The sequence below is a fragment of the Daucus carota genome, chromosome 7, assembly GCF_001625215.2.
Source record: "Daucus carota subsp. sativus chromosome 7, DH1 v3.0, whole genome shotgun sequence".
Lineage (NCBI taxonomy): Eukaryota > Viridiplantae > Streptophyta > Magnoliopsida > Apiales > Apiaceae > Daucus > Daucus carota.
The window spans coordinates 19,468,409-19,494,533 of record NC_030387.2 but is presented as its reverse complement, the minus strand read 5'-3'; the positions used below and the strand labels follow the sequence as shown (position 1 = coordinate 19,494,533).

General features: G+C 35.5%; 3 protein-coding genes across 7 annotated transcripts in view; 1 reads left to right on the top strand and 2 right to left on the bottom strand.

Moving 5' to 3' along the window:
* LOC108193464 (pentatricopeptide repeat-containing protein At2g01860) overlaps nt 1–6,876 on the bottom strand; it is a 31,310-nt gene extending 24,434 nt beyond the window's left edge. Inside the window, exons 1-3 of one of the 5 annotated variants that reach the window (XR_010285741.1) lie at nt 4,976–6,875; nt 2,995–3,586; nt 2,696–2,851 (exon numbers count right to left, since the gene is read on the bottom strand). Coding sequence is in view for 1 of the 5 variants with exons in the window: in XM_017360125.2 (XP_017215614.2) it covers nt 3,881–3,914; nt 5,009–6,540 (1,566 nt within the window). In the remaining 4 variants the exon portion in view is untranslated. Of the gene's footprint in view, nt 1–2,209; nt 2,870–2,994; nt 3,587–3,607; nt 3,915–4,975 lie in introns of those variants that run through there. The other 4 variants (XR_010285740.1, XR_010285739.1, XR_010285742.1 and 1 more) reach the window with 4 other exon arrangements.
* Nucleotides 6,877–8,544: 1,668 nt separating this feature from the next.
* LOC108194672 (uncharacterized) lies at nt 8,545–9,222 on the top strand. Its single transcript, XM_017361626.1, has one exon. It carries the CDS (start codon nt 8,545–8,547, stop codon nt 9,220–9,222), a length of 678 nt encoding a protein of 225 aa, XP_017217115.1.
* A 9,788-nt stretch (nt 9,223–19,010) lies between these two features.
* On the bottom strand, nt 19,011–25,894 carry LOC108196476 (calcium-dependent protein kinase 7). The gene is made up of 9 exons (XM_017363774.2): nt 25,601–25,894; nt 24,780–25,332; nt 24,400–24,523; nt 24,119–24,262; nt 23,741–23,893; nt 23,498–23,613; nt 23,196–23,363; nt 21,265–21,495; nt 19,011–19,503 (listed from the first exon to the last, which is right to left on the bottom strand). The coding sequence occupies exons 2-9, from the start codon at nt 25,284–25,286 to the stop codon at nt 19,363–19,365; spliced, it is 1,584 nt and encodes a 527-aa protein (XP_017219263.1). The 5' UTR covers nt 25,287–25,332; nt 25,601–25,894; the 3' UTR covers nt 19,011–19,362.
* Nucleotides 25,895–26,125: the final 231 nt, after the last annotated feature.

The window sequence follows — 26,125 nt, the reverse complement described above, 5'->3', positions numbered from 1 at the left end:
GGTCACCCGTTCCATCATACGCCTTAATTGTGGGCAGCTTGAACTTTCGAGAAATCCTTGCTGCCATGATCTCCTCGGTGAATGGGGGGATCGGGTTATCTGGATCACCTGCAGCCAACAAGTGAATTCTATTCATACCTGCGTTCTGAGGGTTTTCAATCTGATGTCGAGGTTCGGGCGGTGGCTGCCTGGCCTGGTGTGCCGCCCTGTCTCTTTTCAACTGAGCTATCTCCTGTTCATAAGCTCGAATCCTGGCTTCGTACTCCTGGTCCGTGGGTCGACGGGACTCGGGGTTGTTCTGCCTAGTGTTGTGCTGGGAGCCTCGGCCCTGATTTCCATCTCTCCTCCTTCGTGGGGGAATATCATAGTCCCTCTCTGAATCTTCAGAGGAGTCGTCCGTATAAACAACATACTCATATGTTGATCCTCTTGTGGTTGTCACAACGGTTGAGTAATGAGTCCCAAAATCAGTGGCTGTGGCCACAACATTAGTCAGAGGGGGCAGCGTGCCAAAAATCATAGGAATCGAGGTTTGAGCAGCGGTGGTTGTGCCACTGCTAGCAAGGGTCAACGTGACTGGTGGTGTGGTGGTGACGGGATTCGAGGTTCCAGCGGTGACCTGAGACAAGGGTGGATCCTGGGTTGCGGTGTTGTCTCCGTTTGAAGGTGCATGAATTTCTGAGCGTAATCTGGTGGACACCATGGTTGTTGTCTTCGTCCCATAGACGGCGCCAAATGTTATGGATCAAAAATCGAGGGGTGAGCTTCGTGCTTTTTGACTGATCTCGCGAGTCGGAACTTAGACGGGTCCTCACGAGGTGCCTACGTATCTTCAGCGGGGTGAAGAATCAAGTCAAAAAACGTAGTTCTATTTTGGAGGGGTAGAGCCCTTTATATAGATGTCTCAGGGTTAGAGACTGATTAGAAGTAGGATCCCTGGTGTTAGAGTCCTAGTAGAAATAGGTATTTGAGTCAGAGATAGGATAGGACTGATCCCTGATCCCTGATATTTGAGTCTGCTGGAGGTTATCTAGGACTCTAGATAGTTATCCACGAATTTCAGAGTTCTTGTAGTAGGACTAGGATTCGAGTTCTGGCCCCGGCCGGGCTAGGGGCTCGAGCCTTGAGATTGGGCAGCCCACGTTTCTCAAACATGGATGCCCAACGGGCTTTTTATAACCTCAATCTGCTAGTTACGAATTTTGGGTGTTAAACCCAAAATCCGGGCCTTAAACTCAGGCCTTTAACCAGCCCCGGGCTCAAAATAACCCAATAATTATTAGGGCCAATTTCAGACCCATATCATTAAATATTGCTAACATTTGATCAATTATATTAATCAGCTGTCATTAAGTGGCATATTTCATGTAAATTACTCTCATTTTTATCCTTGTCTGTTTACAATTTATACTATTGTTTAGAGCATAAAACATAAAATACTATTTGCAATCAGTATAATAAATGTTCTTCCTTGGTCAATTGGAAACTGAATGATATAGGGAAACTATAAGAAGACTAAAGGTCGTAGTTGATATAGAAAAACTAGAAAATAAGTAATCAGCATACTGCACAAGGCTGTTCACAAAATATGAGTGGCAAGGAGACTGAGAAGTAATTAACAAGGATGGAAAAGTGCATAAGGAACTTCACAGTAATCAGTAGCAACAATAAGTAATAACATAAACTGTAGTTAGCGAAACAGAACAGAGAATGTAAAATGCTGTGTCAATTTATTCTATCTGATTAATATGTGTGATTTTCAAACATTCATGAGCTTCCCTCACAGTAGAGACCGTGTATTAAGCAATAAGGCACAAATACAACAATTTATCAATGTTATGTCTAATATTTTGACACTATAGGAGAACCATAGAATGAGAACAGATAATATGAATATACATAATTTGCAGTACTGCGTAGGTCAGATGTTATCTGATAGCCAGCTGTTTAGGAAAACTAAACAGGGTGCATGAAATGCCAAGTACAAAGTAATGAGGTGAATAGGTTTGCTTCTTTAGTGATATGGCCTTGGAATGGTAAAAAAACACTAGATATTGATATACACTAAGACATTGAATAACAGCATTATTTTAACCCTGGAAACTGTTTTGTAGATGACTTCTGTAAAACTTACAATCACATAGTCAAGACATTCATGACAACAAAAAGGAGTATACCAAATAACAAGTGACATGATGTTTCTGATATCTTATTAGGGTCTTTCTAGTGTGTGCCCAAGGGCACACATTAAGCACTAAATTTGATGAGTTTAGTGGATTTTGATTGGTGGAGTTGGTGTAAATGCAAGGGGGGCCATCCATATTTATGATTACATGACCAATAAGAATGCACCAAACTCATAAAAATTAGTGCTTAGTGTGTGCTATTGGGCACACCATAGAAAAACCGATCTTATTATTCTATATACTCAACTGTGCAATAAATAAGTAATTTAAAGTTGTGTACTCTAACAAATATTTATGATTTCTTAAGAGTAAATAACAACTCCCCAAAATTCAGAGCTCCATTCCCATCAACATCAGCCTATAAAAAACAAATTTTAGCTACTTACAAACCCATAAGCACTATGCAACAAATACTATGTTCAGCATCAATTATATGATCTAATCCTGTTTATAGAAATTAAATTGTCCTGGTACATAAGTGCGGTATGTACATGCACGAAGTACCAGACCTGTCCAGAAAGGTGGGACTCCACAGTGCACAAAGCAGAATGTGAAGGATAACACCAGCACTCCTTAGATCAACCTCTGGACCATAGTTGCGCCTTTGAACCTCGGGGCCATGTATTAAGGACTTCCTACTATCTCAATTCTCATCAAGGACTCACCTACCACCAAATTGGAAACTCTCAGAAGAGAAGGATGTAAACAATAAGAAAATAACTTATAGCAGCAGAGATAATATTGTTTTTAATAGATATAGGCCATAAATGACATTATAAAAAGTCCACTTAAGTCAATGATGATATACCAGGTTTGAAGACATCTGACAGCCCACAATTACTAGCCTTTAGGGAAGCTGTTTCCTTCTTGTTTGCAAATAGGAAATATTAGGGTTTAAATCTTGATACATCCACCCATTCTGTAATACATCTAAAAGTATAGGAGCAAACAAGCTATTATTTAGTCCCAAGAAGGTTTACTCATTGAATAGATCTAACCCTTACAAACCGTGAATGAACTGCTAAGCATAGTAAATAACTAAGCATAAATTAAAACTAATCAGAGTGAATTATCCAAACAAAAAAAATCAGTGATGAAATATGTGTCTCTAAACATTAGGCACTGAAGCAAGCATCAACTTTACACAAGATTAAAGACATTTCATTTCTAAACACTAAACCTGCACAACTTTCATAATTGTCCGCCACTCCGCCTAACTCTTGCAACGGCTCGGTTCAATGTAATGTCCTTTTGCTGATTAAACAGCTGCCTTCTTTTACCTGATTCCTTCAAAATGTAGCCAGCTCTTTCATCCTCGTACATGTCCTTCAAGCTCAAAATGTTCGGATGCTTGTGCCTATGGTTCATCACCTCAACCTCTTTTCTCATGTCATCAATATCTACAGAAGTCCATAGCTTCTTCTTAGAGGTATCAATTTACATGCAAACTTTTCACCGGACTCCAAATTAGTACATAAATACTTGTGCCAATACGCCTCTACCAAGCTCGTTTTAGTTACCAAGCTCAACAAAAATATTGATTACCAAGCATCGATGATAAGCCATCAGGTCTGGAACTAACTAGAGCGATATCTATCTGTGTGCTGGAAACAGAAGTTCAGATTCAACCAGCCAACTGCCAACTTTTTTAGTGGCATGTAGTTTTTGAATGCCACAGCGTCATATTACAAATCTTAGTGTCTCGTGGCAGGCACCATAATAATCATGCTGTTTTGAGTATATGTTACAGGGTTGTCAGGTAGCAGTGTATTCAATTTTTAAAAAATCTGGAACCAATTTCGATACAAATAAAAGACAATTCAGTGTAAAACATGTATATATCGATGGGATAAAAGTTGAACTTGTTATACAGTTATAATTATAGAGGAATTCAGTTTGCAGAACACCAGCAGAAATTTAAAAAAAATTAAAACTCAGTAGTTCTCTATGGAAAAATAAAAAGACAGAACTTTATATTTAAGGAACTCAGTACTTGTAATAATTAGAACTACATACTCATGCGAGTGAAATGCAGCTCATGTATTTATAAGGTGATATGAATATGATATTATCAAAATTGATTTAAGTATCAATAAACTCTTTTTATTTGCTATAGAGTTTCTATTGTATGTCATTACCAAGATATTTTCCGTATCCCTTCTTTGTAACTTTACATCACCATAAACTCAATTCTTCCAATGCTATTCGTCACTGGAAGAGGCAATGATTTACCTTCTGCATTCAATAGATCAAAACAATTTGATTATCTTGTCTTATTTTGTTCAACTCTGCAAAAGTTTATAGACTATTTTATGGAGAGGAATGCCACTTTCTTCTGTCCTCACCCTTCTAGACAACGTGACTCTTTGTTGCAGTGGAATTTATATATGCTTTATCACTCTTCACTTTAGATAGAGCTCTCACGGAAAATAGAATTATTATAATCCTAAATACAAGGTTCAATGTTATGGAAACCTTTCTTGTGAATTGTTTCATCTTAGCTTCTTCAAGATTGTTTAATCTGCTAAGTTTCTTTTAATCCGAACTTTTTACTTGGTATTTACATCGTGCTACTAGTATAGCAGCCACATCATAGGGCACATCCATTAATTTATAAATTTTGCCAGCGCGCACCTCACAATTATTATGGTTCCTTTCTTCACAGATATATTCAAATTAGCAAGGGTGAAAACATAATTAATAAATGTTGCACAGTTAGGTACTGAAAAAACTAAAACAAAAACAAAAAACAACTTTTATAAGTATGACTGAATCAAAACAGCATTAACCTAAATCATCTTTCAAGTTGCAATAGAATTGACCTTGTTTCTTTATCTAGCTTAAATCCCGCTGTCTCAGCCCCCCTACAGACCTCCTTGAACTTGGCCAGCCTTCCTGATTCTACATAAACTTTGATCATGTCTCTGTAAATGCCATAAGTTGGAGAGAAACCTGCCTCCTTTAGTTTGGAAAAGTATCTTGCAGCTCGTGAAACATCTTTTAAAGCAACAAAAAGCCTGATAACTACACGGTAAGCTGGAAGATCAAGTAGACAACTTGAAGCTTCCATTTCCCAAACAAGAGCCAAAGCCTCCCTGTATTTTTCATTACAGTAACGACTGTGAACAACAGTAGTGTACATTACAATACTAGGCTCACCCCCAGACTGCTTGAACCAATTAAATAAACTTTCCACAATTTCAAATTTCTCAAGTTTTATCCCGATTTTCATTATTGCAGTACAATCTTGTTGTATTAGGTTCAAGTCTTCTCTTTCTCCTAACTTGTCCAGTAACTCTGCAACAAGTCCATACTTATCTGGATTCTTCCCAAGTTCCAGTATGAGCTTAGCATAAATGCTTGCATCCAACACTCTATTCCCTTTCCTAGCATCTGAGAGAAGCTTCCAAGAAAGCTTCAAATTCCCCCCTTTAATCAAACCACTAATCATCGCCTGGTATACATTCTTGCTAGCCATAGCAGCAAAGTTTTCAAAATTAAACGGCATCCTCAAGTCTCTTGACCTGGCCAAAACTTCAACAGCTGAGGCAAGAATTCGGTCATCTGGAAACAAAAGGGGTTGCTTCTGAGCCCAACAAAATATCTGCAAAGCTCTATCAGGAAGATCCATATGGCCAAGTTCACGGATTGTTATTGACAAAGACCCTTTGCGAATAAAGCGAGCATAGTTATCAAGAACTACAGAGGCATCTTCATCAGGTGGTAGGCGCCTAATTTCTCTCGCTAGCTCAATCAAAAAATTTGGGCTCTTGTTCAGCTGTCCAGATACTGACTTGCGTGAAGGGAGAGTGATATTCTTGGGAGCCGGAAGTCGTAAAGGTCGAATCTTGTAAGGTAGTGGAAGAGGAAGAGGTCTTTCCCTATGCAAATTTCCGGGCTTTTGGGGAATCCTCCCTTGAAATAGAGATGATATTGCTTCAATCTCATCCGAGCTCCAATCAACATCACTCTCTTGTTCTACATTCTTGTCATCTCTCGTTCCTTTATCTTCACCATCATTGTCCCTACTGTTACTATCATAAATGATTTCAGACTCCTCAACAAAATCAAACACAAGAGGTTCAGCCATTGAATTCTCATCATTATTACCAAGTTCTTCATTCACTGGGCTTGTTTTCTTCCTTAAGAAAGTGTTATCTGGCAAAATCTTTGTTCGCCGCGGATAACGAAGGTTCATGGTTAATTTTCGATGATAAATTCTAGTGTTTGATTGTGCCAAATACAAGTGTACGCCACATTTACTTGAACATCCTAATATTTGTCTTGGAGCTCTAATAAATTGGTGTTCAATTAGAGGATACATATTGCAAGGCGAGTATATGATGTTATCCATCTCTTAGCTTCTCTAATTCAAACAAACAGTAAAATACTTGTAAATGGTAGCAAAGTAAATACCTGGAAACCAAATCTCCTTCGTGAACAAGTTCTTGAAACTAATACACACACATTAGTGTGTGAAAATGACCCAGATGGATTTCTAAAGCTAAAATTTGAAAAGACAAAAAGGGTAAGGAGAATTCTAGTAATCGAAAAGAATTTGCGGAAGTGAGAATACTTATTCCAACAACTTGAGAGATAACTCATATCCAATCCGCCATGTTTTGAGAGAGCTGAAAGCTGGAATTTCCTTCTGACCTTTTAGAAGTATTTTGGTCGAGCAGACAAAATTACCATTTTTTATTATTTTTCTTGTAAAAATATTATTTTGGGGCAGATAATCAAAAATATCATTATTATATGCTGAAATACTCATTCTCGAAATGAATATTGTGTATAAGTTATTTTTATTGTTTAAAAAAACTGATACGCACTCATTTCACAATACACATTTTGATAATCAGTATCATTCTTACAATGGTTTTTTTTTTAATTCTTAATATATGCAATATATGCAACAACACATGCATCCTACTAGAGCTGTAATTCAAGTCGGGAGGCTCACAAGTTTGCTAGGCTCACAAGTTTGCTCGGTTCGAACTCATTTAACTTGACTTAGTTCGACTCGAGTTAAGTCGGCAGGCTCCCAAGTTTGCTCAAAGCGAACTCATTTAACTTGACTTGGCTCGACTCGACTCCACTCGTTAAACGAGCTGAATTCAAACAAAAGTTACGACTCGTTAATTAAACGAGCTAACTCGTCTCGACTCGTGAACGAGCCGAGTTCGGTTAGAGGTTTAGACTCGATTCAGTATAAAATTATACGAGTTGGCTTGCTCTACTCGTTAAAACCGTCTTGTTTAGCTAAACGAGCTGGCTCAACTCGACACACGAAATTAAACGAGTCGAGTTTGGTGTGAGATTTGACTCGATTAGCTAAACGAGCCAGCTCATCTCGACTCGATTAAATCTAGCTCAAATTAAACTCAGTTTGAAACTCGACTTACTCGACCTGCATTACAGTTGTAATCACTGTCGATCATCATGACCCCCGTATTATTTATTTATTTATCCCACCAAGAAATTATATATATTACATATTGAAAAATCAGGTTATCCTTTTCCAAAAGGATACTATGCTGATATTTTTTGTCATCAATTTGAAAAATGATATTTTATATAATATATTAGTTCATTTTTTCCACTAATTCGTGCCAAGAGGGTGAGTCGCGCTTAAACACAAACCCAATTCTGAAATTTTGTTAGAAATGAGTCGAGTGATGAAGTGTAAATTTGTGTGATTGTACAGTTTCATTTTTTTTTTTCTTTTTAGAAAATGAGAATCACAAGCATGAAAACATTCTACAAAAAAGAAATACAAAGTGGATATATCAACCAGGAGGAAAATGAAACGGCGGAACTGCGTACATCCTGCTGGAAGCCAAGAGAACCGGAGTCATCTATTTCAGCAATTCAATCTATCAACTCGGAGGAGTCCTCAGAGGTAGATGACAATCCACAGGACGATTTAACTGATCTTTGCAACTCACACCCGAGCATTTTGCGAGATCTAAAAAACTTGAAGGTCCAAGCTAAGAGGGGTAGACCGAGGAAGCCCAATTCCAAAATGATGAACAAATATTTCAAAGTCCCAAAACGAAAGAAACAAAAAGGACAAGGTCTAAAATTTTGCAAGCACTTTCTGCTTTCATCACCAGTTGAAGATGCGGAAATTATTTATGAGACTGGAGTATTAATGGGTCTATTACCAATTGACTCAAAGGAGGAATCGGTCAGACGCATCAAAGAAAATCTGGAGTAAGTTTCATCTCCTAGACTACATGCATATTCTGGAATTTTAATGAATACACAAAATTATCTATCTTGGAATATCAGGGGGGCAAATAGTATATTAAGTAGATCATTAATAAGGAAAGCAGCACATAAGCACAGGGCGGGAATGGTTCATTTACAGGAAACAAAAATTAAGCAGTGGAGTACAAGGGAAATCACATCTTTGGGACTGGGCAGTGATGTGAAATGGGTGGAGTCCCCAGCTAATGGAATGTCGGGTGGTATACTGACTCTGTGGAGGGATGAGGCTTTTATACTTTCACACCAGCGGTCTGCAGCTAATTGGATTCTAGTAAGGGGTTCATCTAATTTTGTAGTGGGAGGAATTGCATTCCTAAATGTATATGCTCCTCAAGCTACAGCTGAAAAGAGAAAATTGTGGGAAGAGCTGTTAGATATCATTCTTACCCTGAAAGAAAAATACATCATGGTAATTGGTGACTTCAATGCGGTTAGAAAGGCAACGGAAAGAGTAAATTGCATACACCGCAAGCTAGATAGTGAGCTGTTTCACAATTTTATCACAAGTTCTGGCTTGATCGAAGTTCCTTTTATAAATTCAGATTTCACATGGTACGGTCCAGATGCAAAAGCAAGCAAACTTGATAGAGTTTTAGTCTCTTCTGCATGGTTTTTGGATGGGGATTGGTTGGTGCATGCTGATAACAGATGTACGTCGGATCACAAGCCCATAATTTTCAAAAGTGCAAATAGAGACTGGGGTCCCAAATCTTTTAAATTCTTCAATTGCTGGCTACAGGAAGAAGATCTCCGGAGTTACTAAAACGAGAATAGGAGAAGTGTAAGTCTTCTAATTTGGGAGTTAAATTCATGACAATTAGGGAGACAGCTAGACATTGGCAGCAATCAAAGTATGGGGATATAAATGTTTTTATCTCCTCACTAGAAGAGGAACAATCAAAGGCTGATGCAGGAAAAAATTCCAACTTGTCTAGGTCTGAAATTCAGAGACGGCTAGCAAAGGCGTATGAATACAGAGCAAGTATGTTGTGTCAAAAAGCAAGGGTAGATTGGCAGCTAAAGGGGGAGAGGAACACTAGTTTCTTTCATAAGGCAATTGCTAAGAGAAAGAGGTCGAATACTATTAATAGCATTCGCAGCGGAGAAAGTTTGATCTCCAGACCACAGGAAATAAAAAAAGTGTTTCTTGAGTATTTCAAATCCCTGTTGGCTCCGGTGTGCTATAAAAAGATTTTCATGTTGCCCCAGAATTTTTTCTCCGTTATTCCACAGTCATTCAAAGGAAGCTTATCCGAATTATTCACATTAAAAGAGATAACTCACGCTTTGGAAGCAACTAGTGCGACAAAAGCCCCGGGGCCGGATGGGATGAATGCGGGAGTGCTGCGAAAATTATGGCCAACAATCAGTGGTGAGGTTCTGAAGTTCTTCAATGATTTTTATGACCACAGACCTATACCAAAAGGGTACAATTCCTCATTCATTGCACTTATTCCGAAGGTTAACGATCCTAAATCTCCTGCTGAATTTAGGCCCATTAGTCTTATGAATGCTGTACTGAAACTTTTGATGAAGGTCCTTTCCAGAAGACTAAATAAGGTATTGCCACTACTCATCAGCCCTTCCCAGTCAGCATTCATTAAAGGACGCCAAATCTCGGATGGCATTGTTATAGCAAATGAGGTGGTCCTGGCCTTACAAGAAAGGAGAGCGAATGGTGTGGTCATAAAGATAGATTTCGAGAAAGCTTTCGACAGAGTTCGATGGGAGTACATTTACGAGGTAATGAGCAATATGGGGTTTGATAGTAAATGGATTCTCTGGATAAAAGAACTGTTCCAGTCATCAAGAATTTCGGTGTTAATTAATGGTAGCCCATCTGATGAATTCTCACCTACGAGAGGACTTCGTCAGGGAGATCCATTATCTCCACTACTTTTTAATTTGGTTGGAGAAACTTTGACAATTCTTTTGCAAAAAGCGGTGAAGGAAAATTTGATCCATGGCATTAAATTGAGTAATAGTGCTTCTCCAATTACCCACCTGCAGTACGCGGATGATGTGATCTTGTTTCTTGATGATAGTGAAAATTCAATCCTGGGTATCAAGAAAGTTCTTCAATGCTTCCAGATTTTGTCAGGCTTCAAAATCAATTTCAATAAATCTCACTTATTTGGATTCAATCATCAAAAACAGCAGTTGGATTATTGGGCTTCACTACTGGGATGTAATGTAGCCGAAGCTCCGATAAAATATCTAGGCGCTGTGCTAGGATCGAATCCGAGATTGGTGAGATTTTGGGACCCATTATTGGAAAAGATCAAGCGTAAGGTGCACAGTTATTCTGCGGATAAAGTCTCGCTAGCAGGAAGATTAGTTTTACTCAAAGCCGCAATTGATAGTGTTCCCATATTTTGGTTCAATCTATACAACATTCCAGTTACGGTGGAAAAAAAATGGAGCAGTATCGTAGGAATTTTCTGTGGGGTCAGAAGGACACTCGGGGTAATATGCATCTCATTAGCTGGAATAAAATCTGTACTCCGAAGAACAAGGGTGGATTGGGGCTCATTTCAGTTCGCTCTAAAAATCTTGTCCTTCTGGCCAAATGGGTATGGAGAGCACAGAATGAAAGAAGTCTAATGTGGAATCAAATACTCTCAAATCTTTATGGTCAGTGCTGGTTTTCAAATATAAAGAGAAAGTCACAGTCTCCTTTAATCAGGAGTATGACTCAGATTCACAATCATCCCCAAATAGGGAGTCTTTTCCAGAGTGATAAATTTCGATGGGTGGTAAAAAATGGACGGACAATATTTTTCTGGGAGGACTGGTGGCTGGGGGAGAGGCAATTAAATAAAGATTTCTGCCGATTGTACTCAAAAGCAACCAAGAAATTCATTGCAGTCAAGGACTTCATTCAACTATGGAACATGGGTAGTGTTACATCTCTCATTGATACTACACGGCTAGATGCTGAGGGTGAAAAAGAATTGGCGCTTTTAAGGAATATACTTTCGGGGATTGTCCTTAGTGATGTGAAAGACATTTTGGTTTGGATGCCCTCGAATGGAAGTTTTTCATCCAAAGCTTGTCATGCGGCTATAGTCCCAACAGAAATCGTGGACAATTCCCAAGGTTTCATTTGGTCTTTGATATGGAAACTTAAAGTACCTCCGAAAATTATGGCATTTCTCTGGAAGATTCAATGGAATGTCATCCCAACTAAGATGTTTCTTAATAAGAGATTCAGTGGTGTATCTCCTATATACCCTTGGTGTAGCACAGAGGTGGAGACAATGACACATTTATTCTGGGACTGTCAGTTACCTAGATGGGGGTAGACCTTTGTAGGGAAATGGTGGAGTGACTCTAGGCTGACCCGAACAAGGGGAAATTTCTCCTTCTCCTTAATATCTCTCCTGTCTAAACAGTCCTCAGGCATAAAAGGAACAATCTGGAAGATCGTGGTTGCAGCTGTTCTCTGGTCGATATGGTTGGCAAGAAATGAGCTGGTTTTCTCTCATAAGAAGATAGGACGCCGCAATCTGGAGGAATTAATAACTATTCGAGTAGAGAAATGGGGTTTGGCATCGGGCATTATAATGTTTGGTTCAACTCCTCTTTGGAAGGTGAATCCGCATGGGGCCATTGCCTTGTACCATTTTAAAGTTTCATCAGCCTTCTGGAAACACAAAATGTCACAGTTTGATTATATATGTTCAGCTGATGGTGCATGGCTATCTCTATCAGGAGGAATAGGTGGGTATATTAAAAATAGTGAGGGCAATCTCCTTCTAATTTTTTCAGGACCAGTGGCTGCTACCAGCTCTCTGCAAATCGAAATAAGTGCAATTCTTAAATTATTACAGTGTGTGATTCGGTTGAGGCTTCATAATCGAAGAGTTGTGGTTTGCTCTGACTCCTCAGAAGCGGTGGAAATCTTCAATAAAGGTTTCGAAACAGTTTTCCCTCTGCGAACTTTGGACTTCTCTTTTCAACAGTTTATCAACAAGCAGATTTTTATTCAATATGTCCCTAAAGAATTAAATGAACAAGCGGATGAATTGGCAAAGAAGGGCATGTTCAGAAAAGAGGTGAAAGAGGAATATTTGGGCCAGGATCTGCTTGTGTCAAGTACTAATCTCTCTCGTTAAATAGGGCTCAGCCTAACTATGATGCATGTAGGTTGTTGGCAGGGTCTCTCTTTTGTTGTAAGAGTTTCTGAGTTTAATGATATGGTTCCCTTTTGTTTTTCAAAAAAAAAAAAAACAAGAACTAATTATAGAGACACCGTTAGAAAATAACAGTTTAGATACATGTAAATATATGTTTGTTCGCACGTGATGCAGGTTTTTCTTAATTAAAAACACAATTCACTTTTCTTGAAACTTTCACATCTTTAACGATGTTTCAAAAGATATGTCAACTATTATAATTTAATATTCATATGATAATAATTTTTAATATATTTTTTAATAATGGTATACATTCGGTAAAGCATCCACCGAGAAGGCAAATAAAGTCGTGAACTTGCTCCAAATATTTGAAAAAGCATCTTGGACAAATGGTACATGTGCAACAATCGAGTGCTTTTTTAATCGAAATGTGAGCAATATTCAGGAGGTGTGTGAAGTCCTGAATTTCCCAAAAGTATATGACAATTGTCTTTATTTTGGCCTTCCCAATTTCCTACAAGCAGATGACAATAGTATCTTGATCATCCCAATTTCTTTGGCCGTAAAAAAAAGTTGTGCCCGGCTACCTGAATATTTTATAAGTTTGTTTTCATATTATCAAGACGGCACATGACGTCCAAAATAGAGGGCTCGGAGATTTATCATTCTATACAAGTGCGTATTGGATAAAAAAAAAATAGTTATTTACTACTCCCTCCGTCACACCAGATTCTTTACCGTTTCCTTTTTGGGATGTCCCATCCAATTCTTTACATTCTAAAGCTTACCAAAAATAATCAATGGGTCCCACAACTTCCCAACTTTTCCTTCCTTTTCACACTACTTTTACTCCACTATCTCCCTTTTAGAGCATCTCCAACCATCTACAGCCCTTGGCTAAAAAATGAGTTGGCTTATTTAAAATAAAAAAATTTACCCAAGAGCTCCAAAAACTCAACTCCAACCATGCTCACCTGTTGTCTATAAATTTAGCCAACCTCCTATGGATGACTAAATTTGTCGAACCTCTACAGGTCTGTAAGAAAATCTGTAGGAAGATTGTACATCATTTATTACCATATTGAACTGCTATATTCTATTTTAACAATTTAAAATATTAATAACATACTATTTTTAAATTATAGCCAACCAATATAGCCAGTACCATTGAAGCAAAATTTCTTACAGGTTCAGCAAATTTTACATAATGTCTTACAAGTCTAATTTAGCCAACGATTATAGCCAACGCCGTTGGAGATGCTCTTATACATTAAAAATTAATGGGTCCCATCCACCACTTCGCTCACTTTTCTTTCTCTTTTCCACTACTTTATACATATTCATTAACCTTCGTGCCCAAACCAAACGTAAAGAATTGGCTGGCGAAGGGAGTATAAAACTATTATCAAGTTTTATCTAACATTGGTTCGAAAACTAATCTTAATTTTATAAGTTAATGAATTATATTGCAAAAATAGTAGTATCTTTTTAAACTTTGAAGTATATTTATTATTATAGTTCATCTTCTTTTAGAAACAATATTTAAATTTATATCAAAATAGATATTAAGTATCCAGTTTGTAAGATTTCTTACAAAATCTTGAACAAAACTAGTCAAGTAGGTGCAATATGAAATGAAATTTAATAAGTTAGAATCAGATTATGTCAAAATTATAGATTTAAAATCAAATTAAGACAATGAATGCTTGTTTGGTTGCCTTTCCAATGTCTAGATATTCAGTTTTGTGTGAAGTTTTGATAAAGTTGTTTGGTTGAGACGTATGGGAAAAGCAATTTTCATATAAGTATGAATACTTATAATATGTGGGAATTACTAACCCACTCCATCCTTGATTATTGGAAAATTTTTATGATTTTACATTCCTAAATTAACAACCAAACAATATTTTCACTTTCTGAGAATTTTAAATATCAAAGAAACTGGTATTTCTCACAGAAAGTTAATTCACATACACAACCAAAGAAGCACTAAAGAAGGGAATAAAGAAGACAGGCTGCTTCCGAGAGTACAAGACAATTGAGTTACAAATATTGACAGAAGGGAATAAAGAAGACATTAGTTTTAGTTTGTGTTGTAAACGATGTAATTTTGTAAGACACCACTTTTCCCTTTGAGTTTTTTTCCCACAGAGTTTTACTCTTGAGGAGTTTTAACGAGACCTTTTTTGGTGGGTTATCTCTTCTACCTTGAAAGACAATGTTATCCAAACATCCAGAGTATTTACATACTTTCGGTTAGATGATATACTTTCTTAAATGAAGAAAACTCTATACATTTAGATATTGTATCTTCCATTCTTGGTATAATACAACCGTTTAATGACCAAAAAAAACACAAACAAGCACTAAAGAGGTCTAAAGTGTTATTTACTCTTTTACAAATATATACCCGGATTAATGTTCTCAATTGACCTACCGAGTTAAAAAATTAAAATAAATAAATAAAAACTTACAATCATATGATGAATTTAATAGAACTAGCACGACCATTAAATCATATTGACTTTTAAGATATGGAGACGTTAGTGTTTGTCGAATGTCTCGCATACATTACATCAACATCTTATGCACATATCATGTCACAATATATTTCCCATACATATCCATCATAGAATTCTTCACAAACACTTCTCATGCAAACCCAGTTCGTACAGTCATATCATCATATCGATATGGTGAAGGTTGTAGCGGGTCAATATTAGTATCCATTAGAACATTCCCTTCCACCGAATAATATTAGTAATTGTCAAAGTTGGTACAGACGATTGGCTACAAGCGACAAAGACAATCGACTAAAAGCACAGATCAGAGCTATTTGATTCCTCGTCGAACTCAAAACCCCCCTACATCAAGGTATGAATCATGCGTTTCATAATCTAAATTAGAATTAATTGCAAATTACATCACTACACTTGAATCCAAACACACTTTAGTATACATACTTTTAAAAATTACATTTCACAACCCCTTATTATTTTATGCGCTACATTCTACACCCTTTCCATCCACTTCTGTTAAAGATCAACGTTAACGTTGATTATGTCGAGGGTAAATGGGAAAAATCATATTTCACCATCTTCTTCTCCGAATATATGCCTATATATACCCTAATTAACAAATGATTCAAAAGCTTACGGGTCCACTTTAAAATCTATGAAGGAAAAGATCAAGAACAGAGTTTGGTGCTGCCCTTCATATGATGTCGTTATAATAACTGTTTTGTTTGGCAAAGCAGCAACCTTCAATACTCTTGCAAGCCTATTTATCTCACTGTCTTACAATAAATACCAAAGTTAGTAAACAAAACAACTATTACTAGATACTTCTTAAACCTACAGGAATTAAGAAGAGACAATGGTTGAACGAGGAGGCAAATGTATTTTCGCGATGTCACGAGAATTGAGCGCAAAGCAGGGCTTGAAACTACAGCGTTCATTGATTGTGGTGAAGATGAAGAACAAACACCAGATTGAAGAGGCAGCTAGGATGCATAGAGATGTGGGCTTGTGGTCATTGTTATTAACTGTGTAATTAACCGATGATTATTAGATTAATTTTTTAAAAAAAAATTAGTACCACAATTGCTCTTAATTTTCTAACATCGTTAACTTTGATGGGAAAGGTGTAGAAGGCAGCGCACTAAAATAGTACTCCCTAGCTCCCAGTCAATTCTATACAGTTTCCTTTTTGAGATGTCCCATCATTTCTATACATTCCCAAAATAGCAACTTTTTATAATATAAAACACTATTACACCCAATACATTCTTCCACTATCTCCATTCTATAATAATAAAAACACTATTACACTCACTGCTTTCCTCCACTGTCTCAAATCTATTATTTAAAATAAATGGGTCCCATCACTTTACCCACTTTTCATCTAACTTTACTCATTTTTTTACACTTTTTCTTGGTCTCCGTGTCCAATCCCAATGTATATCATTCATTGGGACGGAGGGAGTAAGGTATTGTGAAATATAATTTTGAAAAGTGTTAATACTAAAGTGTGTTTGGACTCAAGTACAAGGATGCAATTTGCAATTACTCTCCAATAACGGATTGTGAAGTATAATTTTCAAAAATATTTATGCTAAAGTGTGTGTGGACCCAAGTACAGAGACCTGGTAATTTTTTTTTAACAGAGACTAAAACACTAAACCTTTTTGCAAGTTTAAAATGGTACACTTGGTTGACTAAAAGTTTCTTCACTCGTTAGGCTAATTGAAAGTTATAGCCGAATACAGTTAGGGATGGCAACGGGTCGGATCGGGTTTCTTGAGATCCAGACCCGATCCATTATATTTCGGTTCGGGTCGGGGTCCGGGTCCAGTCTGAAAAATGAAGATCCAGATCTGACCCGTCGAATTTTTTTGGGTTTCAGTTCGGGTTTGGATCTAATTCGGATACTTAAAAAATAAAATTAATTAAAAATTAAAAATTATATATCTATAAAAAAAAATGATTGATTTTTTTAAAATTTAGGAATATAAAAAAGGGTTTTACAAGTATCGTTTAATACAATAAACAAATGAAACATGTTAACTTAATTGTATACAATCATTCAACTTATCATTTATATTTTATATTTTTATCATATTTAGATTTTATAATGCACAATAATTGAGAAAAATATTGATGAAAAGAATATAAATTCTGTGTTGGGCATATAAAATTAAGTAAAATGTTTATATTCATACCTAATGATTCATAATATTTCAATATATATACTCTACATTAAACAAATATATATATATATATATATATATATATATATATATATATATATAGGGGAGGGTTCTGGTACAAACTTACAAACTTACAAACTTTTTTTGTTCAACACATATGTAACTTGAGTTCAACATTTTTTTAACATATTTTGTTGAACATCGATTAAAATAGTGGTGGAGAAGTACATAAACCAATTTTTAAATGTAAGAACTAAGGTAAACATGTTATATAACTAATATTTATGTTTTAGACCCTACCCAAACCCAAGAGGTATAGTTTAAACATCTTTTTAGATATATTCAACACAATGATAATTAGTGTTCAACTCCCGATGTTGAACCCCAGTTATAAATGTGTTGAAAACGCGATTTATTTATGCGTTATTTTTAAAAATTGTGATGTTTTTTGAAAAATTTTCAACATGAATACTTTATATAACTAAGGATTAACACGATGGGAGAATAAAAAAAAGTTTGTAAGTTTGTAACTTAAAAAAGTTTTTATTTGATCCTATCCCTATATATATATATATATAGAATTTTACTCCAATAGAAACTTTCTTATCCTAAAAACTAAAAACCAATCTGAAATATCACTAAATCCTAAAACAGATACCATTAGATTCTTAAACAACCCTATCTCCACCTCCATCTTCACCAAAACCACCTCCATCTTCACCAACCCACCTCCACTACCACCACCTCCGTCGTCGCCTCCTTCATAACCACTACCACATCTATGCCGCCCGCTCCCTCCATAACCACCACCTCCATCTCCACCTCCACCTCCATTATTTCTCTAACAACACAACCTCCACACCTCCATCTTCACCATCCCCATCTTAATCGCTGCTTCAACCTCCTTCAACCATGTTCATACTTCTTTCTCCACTCGACTCAACTTCAAACGCGGAGCCGCCACTAATCCGGCAACGCTCCAACCCCCCACTTCAAGCCGCTCAAACCTCCGCTACAATCATCCTTCCTCCATCTTCACCTTCACCTCCACCATCTCCACCACTATCACCACCATCTGAATTGAAAACATGAACAGATCTGGAGATTTTAAGCTGGAACATATCTGGATATTAAATTTTCACTAATTCCTGCAACACATATCACTAAATCCTAAAGAGAATATCACTAAATTGTACTGAGAATATCACTAACTTGTATTGGTTTCTAGTTTTTATTTTAAAATTGGTTTCTATTTGATCATTAGCCTCTATATATATATATATATATATATATATATATATATATATATATATATATATATATATAATATTTTGTATCAGGTTTTTATCATATTTCGGATTCGGATCGGGTTTAAATCGGGTTTCGGGTCGGGTCTAAGTTCGGAATACCTGAGATCCAGATCCAGATCCAAACTCTTTCGGGTCTAAATATAAGATCCAGATCCAAAAAAATCGGGTTCGGGTAGACCAATCAGGTCAGAACGGGTCGGGTATATATCGGGTCGGGTAAAACTGTCATCCCTAAAAACAGTGTTTTATAAAACAGAGAATTAACCCTATAAAACCCCTGCAAACAATCATTTCCTAAACTGTTTCTTTGAAATAAAAAGCAACTGTCAAACCTATAATGAAAGTCGCTCTATTAAAAATATTTGGGAGATCAACTAAAATAACATACAAGAAGTTGCACGAACCAGTATCTTCATTGACATTTACTTGTGAACGCCTGAATGGCCTTTTATATACAAAGCACACAACTCCCTTTCAACATCCTCTTAATCCCCATCTTCCCCTCTACAGCTACAGAACGAGAAACAAAACTACCTACACGTAGCAGCTATCAGACAATCAAATAAGATTCCGTGATACCATCCCCAAGGTCTAGTCATAGGGGAGAAATAAACATGTCTAATAAAAAAATATAATGATTTTGTATACCATAAAAAAAAAAAAGTAGCGTCATAATTTCGCCATTTTTTGCCACCTCTGCTATCTTCAAATTTTTCCGCTTCAAAATTAAAATGTTAAATTCACCTTCATGCCTGAAACGAGGCATCCTTCATCAACTTTAAGCTGATGGTATTGTATCTTTCACGAGAATATTGCCTGGATGCCTTTCTCCAATCTGTACCGGCCTTCATCATGGTAGCAAATTCTTCATAACTTATGCGCCCATCCTGTAAATTTATGTAAAGTCAAGCTTGAGATGCAGATTTCTCTATCACAACATAAATTCTTTTCCAGAATTCTCAAACTTCATTTGCATAAGAATCCATAAGAAAAAGGAAGATTGATGACGAAATTTTTCGACAATAATCCTTTTATTTCGTTTCAAATCAAATATGATAATAAAATTATCGATCAGATACTGTATTTCTGGATAGCAGAGTACAATAGAAAAAAGAATCATCGAACCTTAGCTAGATAAAATCACGTGGTCCCTTTTTCCTACACAAATCTTGCTGAAAACATTTGAATATTTCTGTTATTTTAGCTGTCTTAAATTAATACGGAGTGGCATGTTCCAAGTAAATTACTTACATTTTTTTGTCAATTTACAATTGCCACTATAAAGGTTGAACACAAAATACGATATTAATTGCAGTTATCAGATAAGTGTCTTTTCTTGGTCAATGTGAAACTGACTAATATATGGCGAGCAAACTAGAAATTAAGAATTTGCATATACTCCACAAGGCTGAACCAGCAAATTTATAACATATATGATAGGAGATACAACGAACTTACAAGGGCGGAGAAGTAAACAGAAACAGAGAATGCACCATAATACGTCAATCTATTTTATCTGATTATTATATGTGCTTTTCAATGTTTCAATAAAGACCTCAAATTAAGCAATAAGGCAAAAACACAGGTGTTCTCCCAATCATATGTCTATTGTGATTTGACATGATGTGAGTAACAGAGAATGAGAACAGAAAATGTGAATATACATGTTGGGAAGTACTGCATAGGTTAAATGTCATCCGACAGCTTATTGGCTGTTTGAAACAAAATAGAGAGCACGGAATGATTGATGTAAACTAATGAGCTTAATGAATTTGCCTCTAGAGAATATGAATAATGTACAATAAACGTTTGTTTGAATGTTTGTTGACATACCCAAGCACAATCAACAGCAATAGTTTGACACTGGAAATTGTTGAGTGGAAAACATGTCTGAAACTTATATTATATAGGACTTTAACGACAACTTATAAGAGTAAATAAAAAAACAAGTGGCATGGTAACATGAATCCTATTATCTTTATTCTATATACCCAACTTGGCAAAAGGGATCCAATAGAATAGAGTATCTAAACTTAAATAAAAAGCTCTTCAAAAAACATATATAACATAATGTATTGTTCAGAAATTTGCCAACAGATTAACCATACTCAAAATAAAGTGTTACTCTTTCTTAATATAGTCATCAATCTATCATATAAATTATAATTATGTGCAAGGCGTAGCCTGGTGTATATCCCTCACCCTAGTAAAGACAATTATGTGTGCGCACATTTCAATTTCTTCGTGCTTTAATTGACTATGATTTGTGACACCTGTGCAACAGTGGGTGAAAAACATAATAAAAAAAAATCACATGTACTACAAGAATATGGATGTAATTGCAAAGATAGGGGAGTCATGTATAAGTTCACATTAACCCAGGGTCTTACTGCAGAAGCATTCCCTGGCATGCTTGCAGTAAAATGAGTTTTTGCTACAATCAAAAGTGTTTTATAATTCCTTCTAACACCTACACCATCAAGAACCCCTATAAAGAGTTTCCCTCATGTATCAGATCAGAAGGAGAACTGTACTCACACATTCATACTTTACATAGTTGACTTGCATGACACATGATGTTCACGTGTGGATGTAGTGGATTAATATTAGGGTTCATATTCTGTTAATACAAATTACTAAAAACTGACCTTATCGGTGTCAACATCATGCATAATCGCAGTAATAACCTCCTCACTGTTGGCTTCATCTTCATCGTTTAGGGCATGTCGTAGCTCATCGATTTCTATATATCCACTTTTGTTTTGATCAAAAAATGAGAAAGCTTTATGTAGATGCTCGTCATTGGCCATCTTTCTAAGATGAACGGAAACAGCAACAAACTCCCCGTAATTCAAAGTTCCATCCCCATCAACATCAGCCTAGAGAAATCAAATTTTAGCTGTCTACAAATCCATAAGTACTATGCAACAAATTCTCAACATCCATTTAATAATCAAACACTACTTACAGAAATCATTCTGTTATACTCCCTCCATTCCTTTATGTTAGTCATTCTACTTTAAATAACACAGACCAAGAAGTCTAATTATGAGAAGACTTTTTACTGCTATACCCTTATAAAAGTAAACAATTGCATACGTTTCACTTAATTACTTCTATGCAGTTTGTGTTCACTGGATTCAATGCCGAAAATGTTTCAATTTAATAACTTGGTCACTAAATGATAATTTGTAGTCAATTTTCAAGCATGTACTCTGTCTTTCTAAATATTTTTATAAACTACTATTTCCCTAGAATATTTTTTTTAAACTACATTTTGAGTTTAAAAATTTGAATTTGAAATAGCATTGACTTACAAAAATATTAAATTTATATTAAAATACATATTTGTATTTGTACAAAAGTCTCCTACAAAAAGATTTGATTAACAAAATAATATATGCTTCAAGATTATCTACTATCTACAATATAGAAACTAAAACTTTTCTGTTTAAAATTATCCGAAACTATGTTGTTTATATGTTTTTTACTAATTTCTTTTCCAGGTCAATTTAATAATTGGTTTCTAAAATAATAAAAATGATTACTCCCTCCGTTTCAATTTACATGTCCACTTTTAAGGAAAAATTTGTTTCAAATTAGTTGTCCACTTCAACTTTCAATGTAAAATCATATTTCCAAATTCAATTCTATTCCACATATCTCTTATTTATATTTCCTAGATCAATCTCATTCCACATATTATGGTCCTGTAATGCAATTAATTTGTCAACATTCATTTTTCTTAAACTGTGTGATTTTTTAAAAGTGGACATCTAATTTGAAACGAAGAGAGTATTACTTTAGTTTCATGTTTTATTAGTTAAACTTAATTATGAAATGTTTGAATTATAATATAGTTTTTTTCTTTTTTACATTTGGCTTTAAATAATTTAACAATCAAATCTATCCATATTGTTTGACAATTCAATTTCTATTTATTGTTTTATATTATAGATTCAAATCTAAAGAGCTTTCATTATTGTTTATAATTTAAAGCCACTCTTTTGGAATATTGCAAATTTATCTATCATGATAAAACAAATTTTGTGAAGATATAAAAGTAAATTAATCAAAATGAATAATGATGATTCTGTGAAATACAATCAAAAGAAACAGAACAATTTAGCAGCAACCTCAACAGAGAAAAATAAAGATAAATTAATAACATCACATGGTGTTTCAGTTTTAGAAGGGGGACATTAGATAGATGAATGGGTATTTCTTGAGAGAAACTTGGTAAGTAATGGAAACCAAGAACGAATAATAATTTGGAACATGTACCAGTTTCTAGAAAGACCAACACAAAAGAACGGAGGAAGTACAGATCATACTTATATAGTATAGTAATATCATATTATAAGAGTTAGGATTCTCAAGTGTTATTTAATTATTCGTTGCAATTCTAAAAACTAATGAAGCTAATATTATCAAAAAGTAGATCTTCAAGTATAGTAAATTTCAGAAAAAAATTGACATAGTTGACTCAGTAGTTCATAATTCAAATATCTACGTTAATTGGGATTGGGGAATAAAGAATATGAACAACGCTTTCTGGAAAAAAACACATAATACTAACCGCTTCCATTAGAATCTGAAGGTCAGCTTCAGGTACATGATGGCCAAGCTTTTGCAAACCAACTCTAAGCTCTTCAAGATTTATCTTACTTCTCTTTTCTGTGTCCATCATATCAAATGCTTCCTTGATTCCTGCCACTTCCTCCCCTGATAAATGCTCAGCCACCACCTATGTATTATGTATATAACTTAAAATATTCATAAAAAAGAAAGAAGAGGGCAATTGCACTTTGCAAGGATAAAAATTGATTCGTGGTCATTAGTTACAAATCAAATGTGTCGAAGAAAAATTCTGAGCATTACCCTCAAGGCTCTTTTCTTGAGCTTGTTCATCACAGAAAATTGTTTAAGCCGTGACTTTACAACCTCGCCTAGAGAGACATTTGGGGCCTTCTTTGCATTTTGTATCCAGGGGTGATCTGCATTTAATATATATAGATACCAGTCTTAATATAGTCTCCTAAATCTAAAAAAGGTGATTTTAGGAAATTATCTCCCAGTTGAAAGACTAGTCCTCATTTCTATTATCATGTGACAAAACCTTACCGAGTACTCCTTGAGCTGTAAGCCTCTTCTTTGGATCAGGATCAAGCATTTTCTTTACGAGATCCTTCGCATTGTCAGATACTTTTGGCCATGGATCTCTTTTAAATTCGACAACAGAACGGATAATTGCTTGTGCTACTCCTTGTTCAGTTTCTACATATATAAAATCAATATCATAAGCATATAAAAAAGAGGAAAAATGATTACCTAGACACAAAAGGTTTATGTTTAAATACATCACAGTAAGTAGACTAGGTCAAACAATAATACATTAACATTAATTGCTTGATCTAATATTGGCGACTAGACCAAAGCTTACAATAGCTTCTCTACTTGAAGCCTCATAAAGGCAAAATGTACAGTCAAGGAGTAGCAGACCTGCCCAAAAAGGTGGAACACCACAAAGCAGAATGTAAAGGATAACACCGGCACTCCATACATCAACCTCTGGACCATAGTTTCGTCTTAGAACCTCCGGGGCCATGTAATAAGGACTTCCTACTATCTCATCAAAGCGCTCACCTGCCAACAATTAGGGAACTGTCAGATACCAGGATAAAATAACAAAAAACTCATAGTAGCAGAAAGAGATATCATAGCTAATATATAGAGGCATATATTAGATCAGAAAGAATTGACTTAAGTCAATGATGAACTACCAGGTTTAAAGAAAACTGACAGCCCAAAATCAATAGCCTTCAGGGCAGCTGTTTCCTTCTTGTTTGCGAATAGGAAATTTTCAGGTTTCAAATCTCGATGCATCACTCCATTCCTGTGACAATTCTAATATCATAGGAACAAACAAGTTATAATTTGATCTTCAAAAGATTTACTTGTCGCATAGAACTATCCTCCAAAAGTATGTAAACTAAAACTTTTAAAGATAGTAATTAACTTCAACATATACACAACTAGTCAGAGTGAATTATCTAAAAATATTCGCAGTGATAAAACTTGCCTCTCTACTTTTAAGGCACTGAACCGAGCAACAAATTTTGACATTGAAAATTCAGGACATTTCATTTTGTAAACATTGTACCTGCACAACTTCCATAATTGTCCGCATTACTCCTGCAGCCGCTCGTTCAGTGTAATGTCCTCTTGCGACAATCCGATCAAACAGCTCACCCCCTTCACACAATTCCATCACAATGTGGACGGCGTTTTCATCCTCGTATGTGTCCTTCAAACTCACAATATTAGGATGCTTAGGCATATGCTTCATAATCTCAACCTCTCTTCTCACATCATCAATATCTACAGAAGTCCGAAGCTTCTTCTTCGATATAGATTTACACGCAAATTTTTCACCGGATTCCAGATCAGTACACAAATACGTCGTACCAAATTCACCTCTACCAAGCTCACGACCAAGCTCATATTTCTGCAAAATATCTTGACCTGTCGGTTCTTTTAACACACGCAGCCTACTTCCACTCCCAGATCCACCAACAGCACCATAATCAATCGAAAAAGGGTTTGGCTTGTTCCTTTTTTTCTGCTCCTTCTGTGAGGAACTTACAGGCACCACACAACAATTACCCATCACTCAGAATAGTCCAATTCTGATAATTCTATCCTATATATGCTCCCTGACACCCAAACACAAAAATACAAATGATAGTCAAGATTTAATCTTTATTTCATACAAGACAACAAAGAATAAATTCACCACAACATCAATATGATTCCAACAATTAATTTTAAAGAGGACCCAATAACTGTAGCTAAATTTCAAAAACCCCCAAAAAACAAAACCTAGCTTTTCAAATGAATCCACAATAAGAATCTAGAATCAAGAACAATATTGTAGAATAAAACAAAGAGTAAAATACTTGAAAAGTGTAGGAAAGTAAATACCTGGAAATCAAATCTCCTTTCTTCAGTATCTCAACAAGTTCTCGAAAATAACACACACATACATGTGTGTGTGTGGAAATGACCCAGATGGATTTCTGAAGCTAAAAAATGAAAAGACAAAAAGGGTATATAGACTTTTAGTGAATCAAAAGAATGTGTAGAAAAGAGAACGTAAACAACTTCAGAAAAAACTCAAATCAAATCCACCATGTTTAGGGAGAGTTGAAAGCTCGACACATTTCTCTCTTCTAACCTTCCCTATCAGTATTTTACTTTTCTCTATTGTTTTTATCTATTTATCTCTAATTTCATCGTTTTATTTTATAATAACAAAATAGGTAACGTATTGAAATTCTACAAATGTGGGCTATTTTTGTTCTTTTTTAATAATAACAAGATAACTAGAATTCGTGGATTTGATATACACCATAGGATAATAAAGCTATGACAATCATCCGCTCATATAACTTAATTTTTTGTAACAAATATCATTTGAATATAAGAATAATTTTTCAATTTTTGCAA

Bases quoted from the DNA above. Each gene is read 5' to 3' on its own strand.
- LOC108194672 (XM_017361626.1), top strand. From the start codon at position 8,545: ATGGTTCATTTACAGGAAACAAAAATTAAGCAGTGGAGTACAAGGGAA.
- LOC108196476 (XM_017363774.2), bottom strand. From the start codon at position 25,286: ATGGGTAATTGTTGTGTGGTGCCTGTAAGTTCCTCACAGAAGGAGCAG. The intron at 24,263-24,399 runs GTAGTTCATCAT...AATTGTTGGCAG, and splicing joins GTCAGTTTTCTTTAAACCTG to GTGAGCGCTTTGATGAGATA. The intron at 23,364-23,497 runs GTAATGCTCAGA...CATAATACATAG, and splicing joins TCAAGAAAAGAGCCTTGAGG to GTGGTGGCTGAGCATTTATC.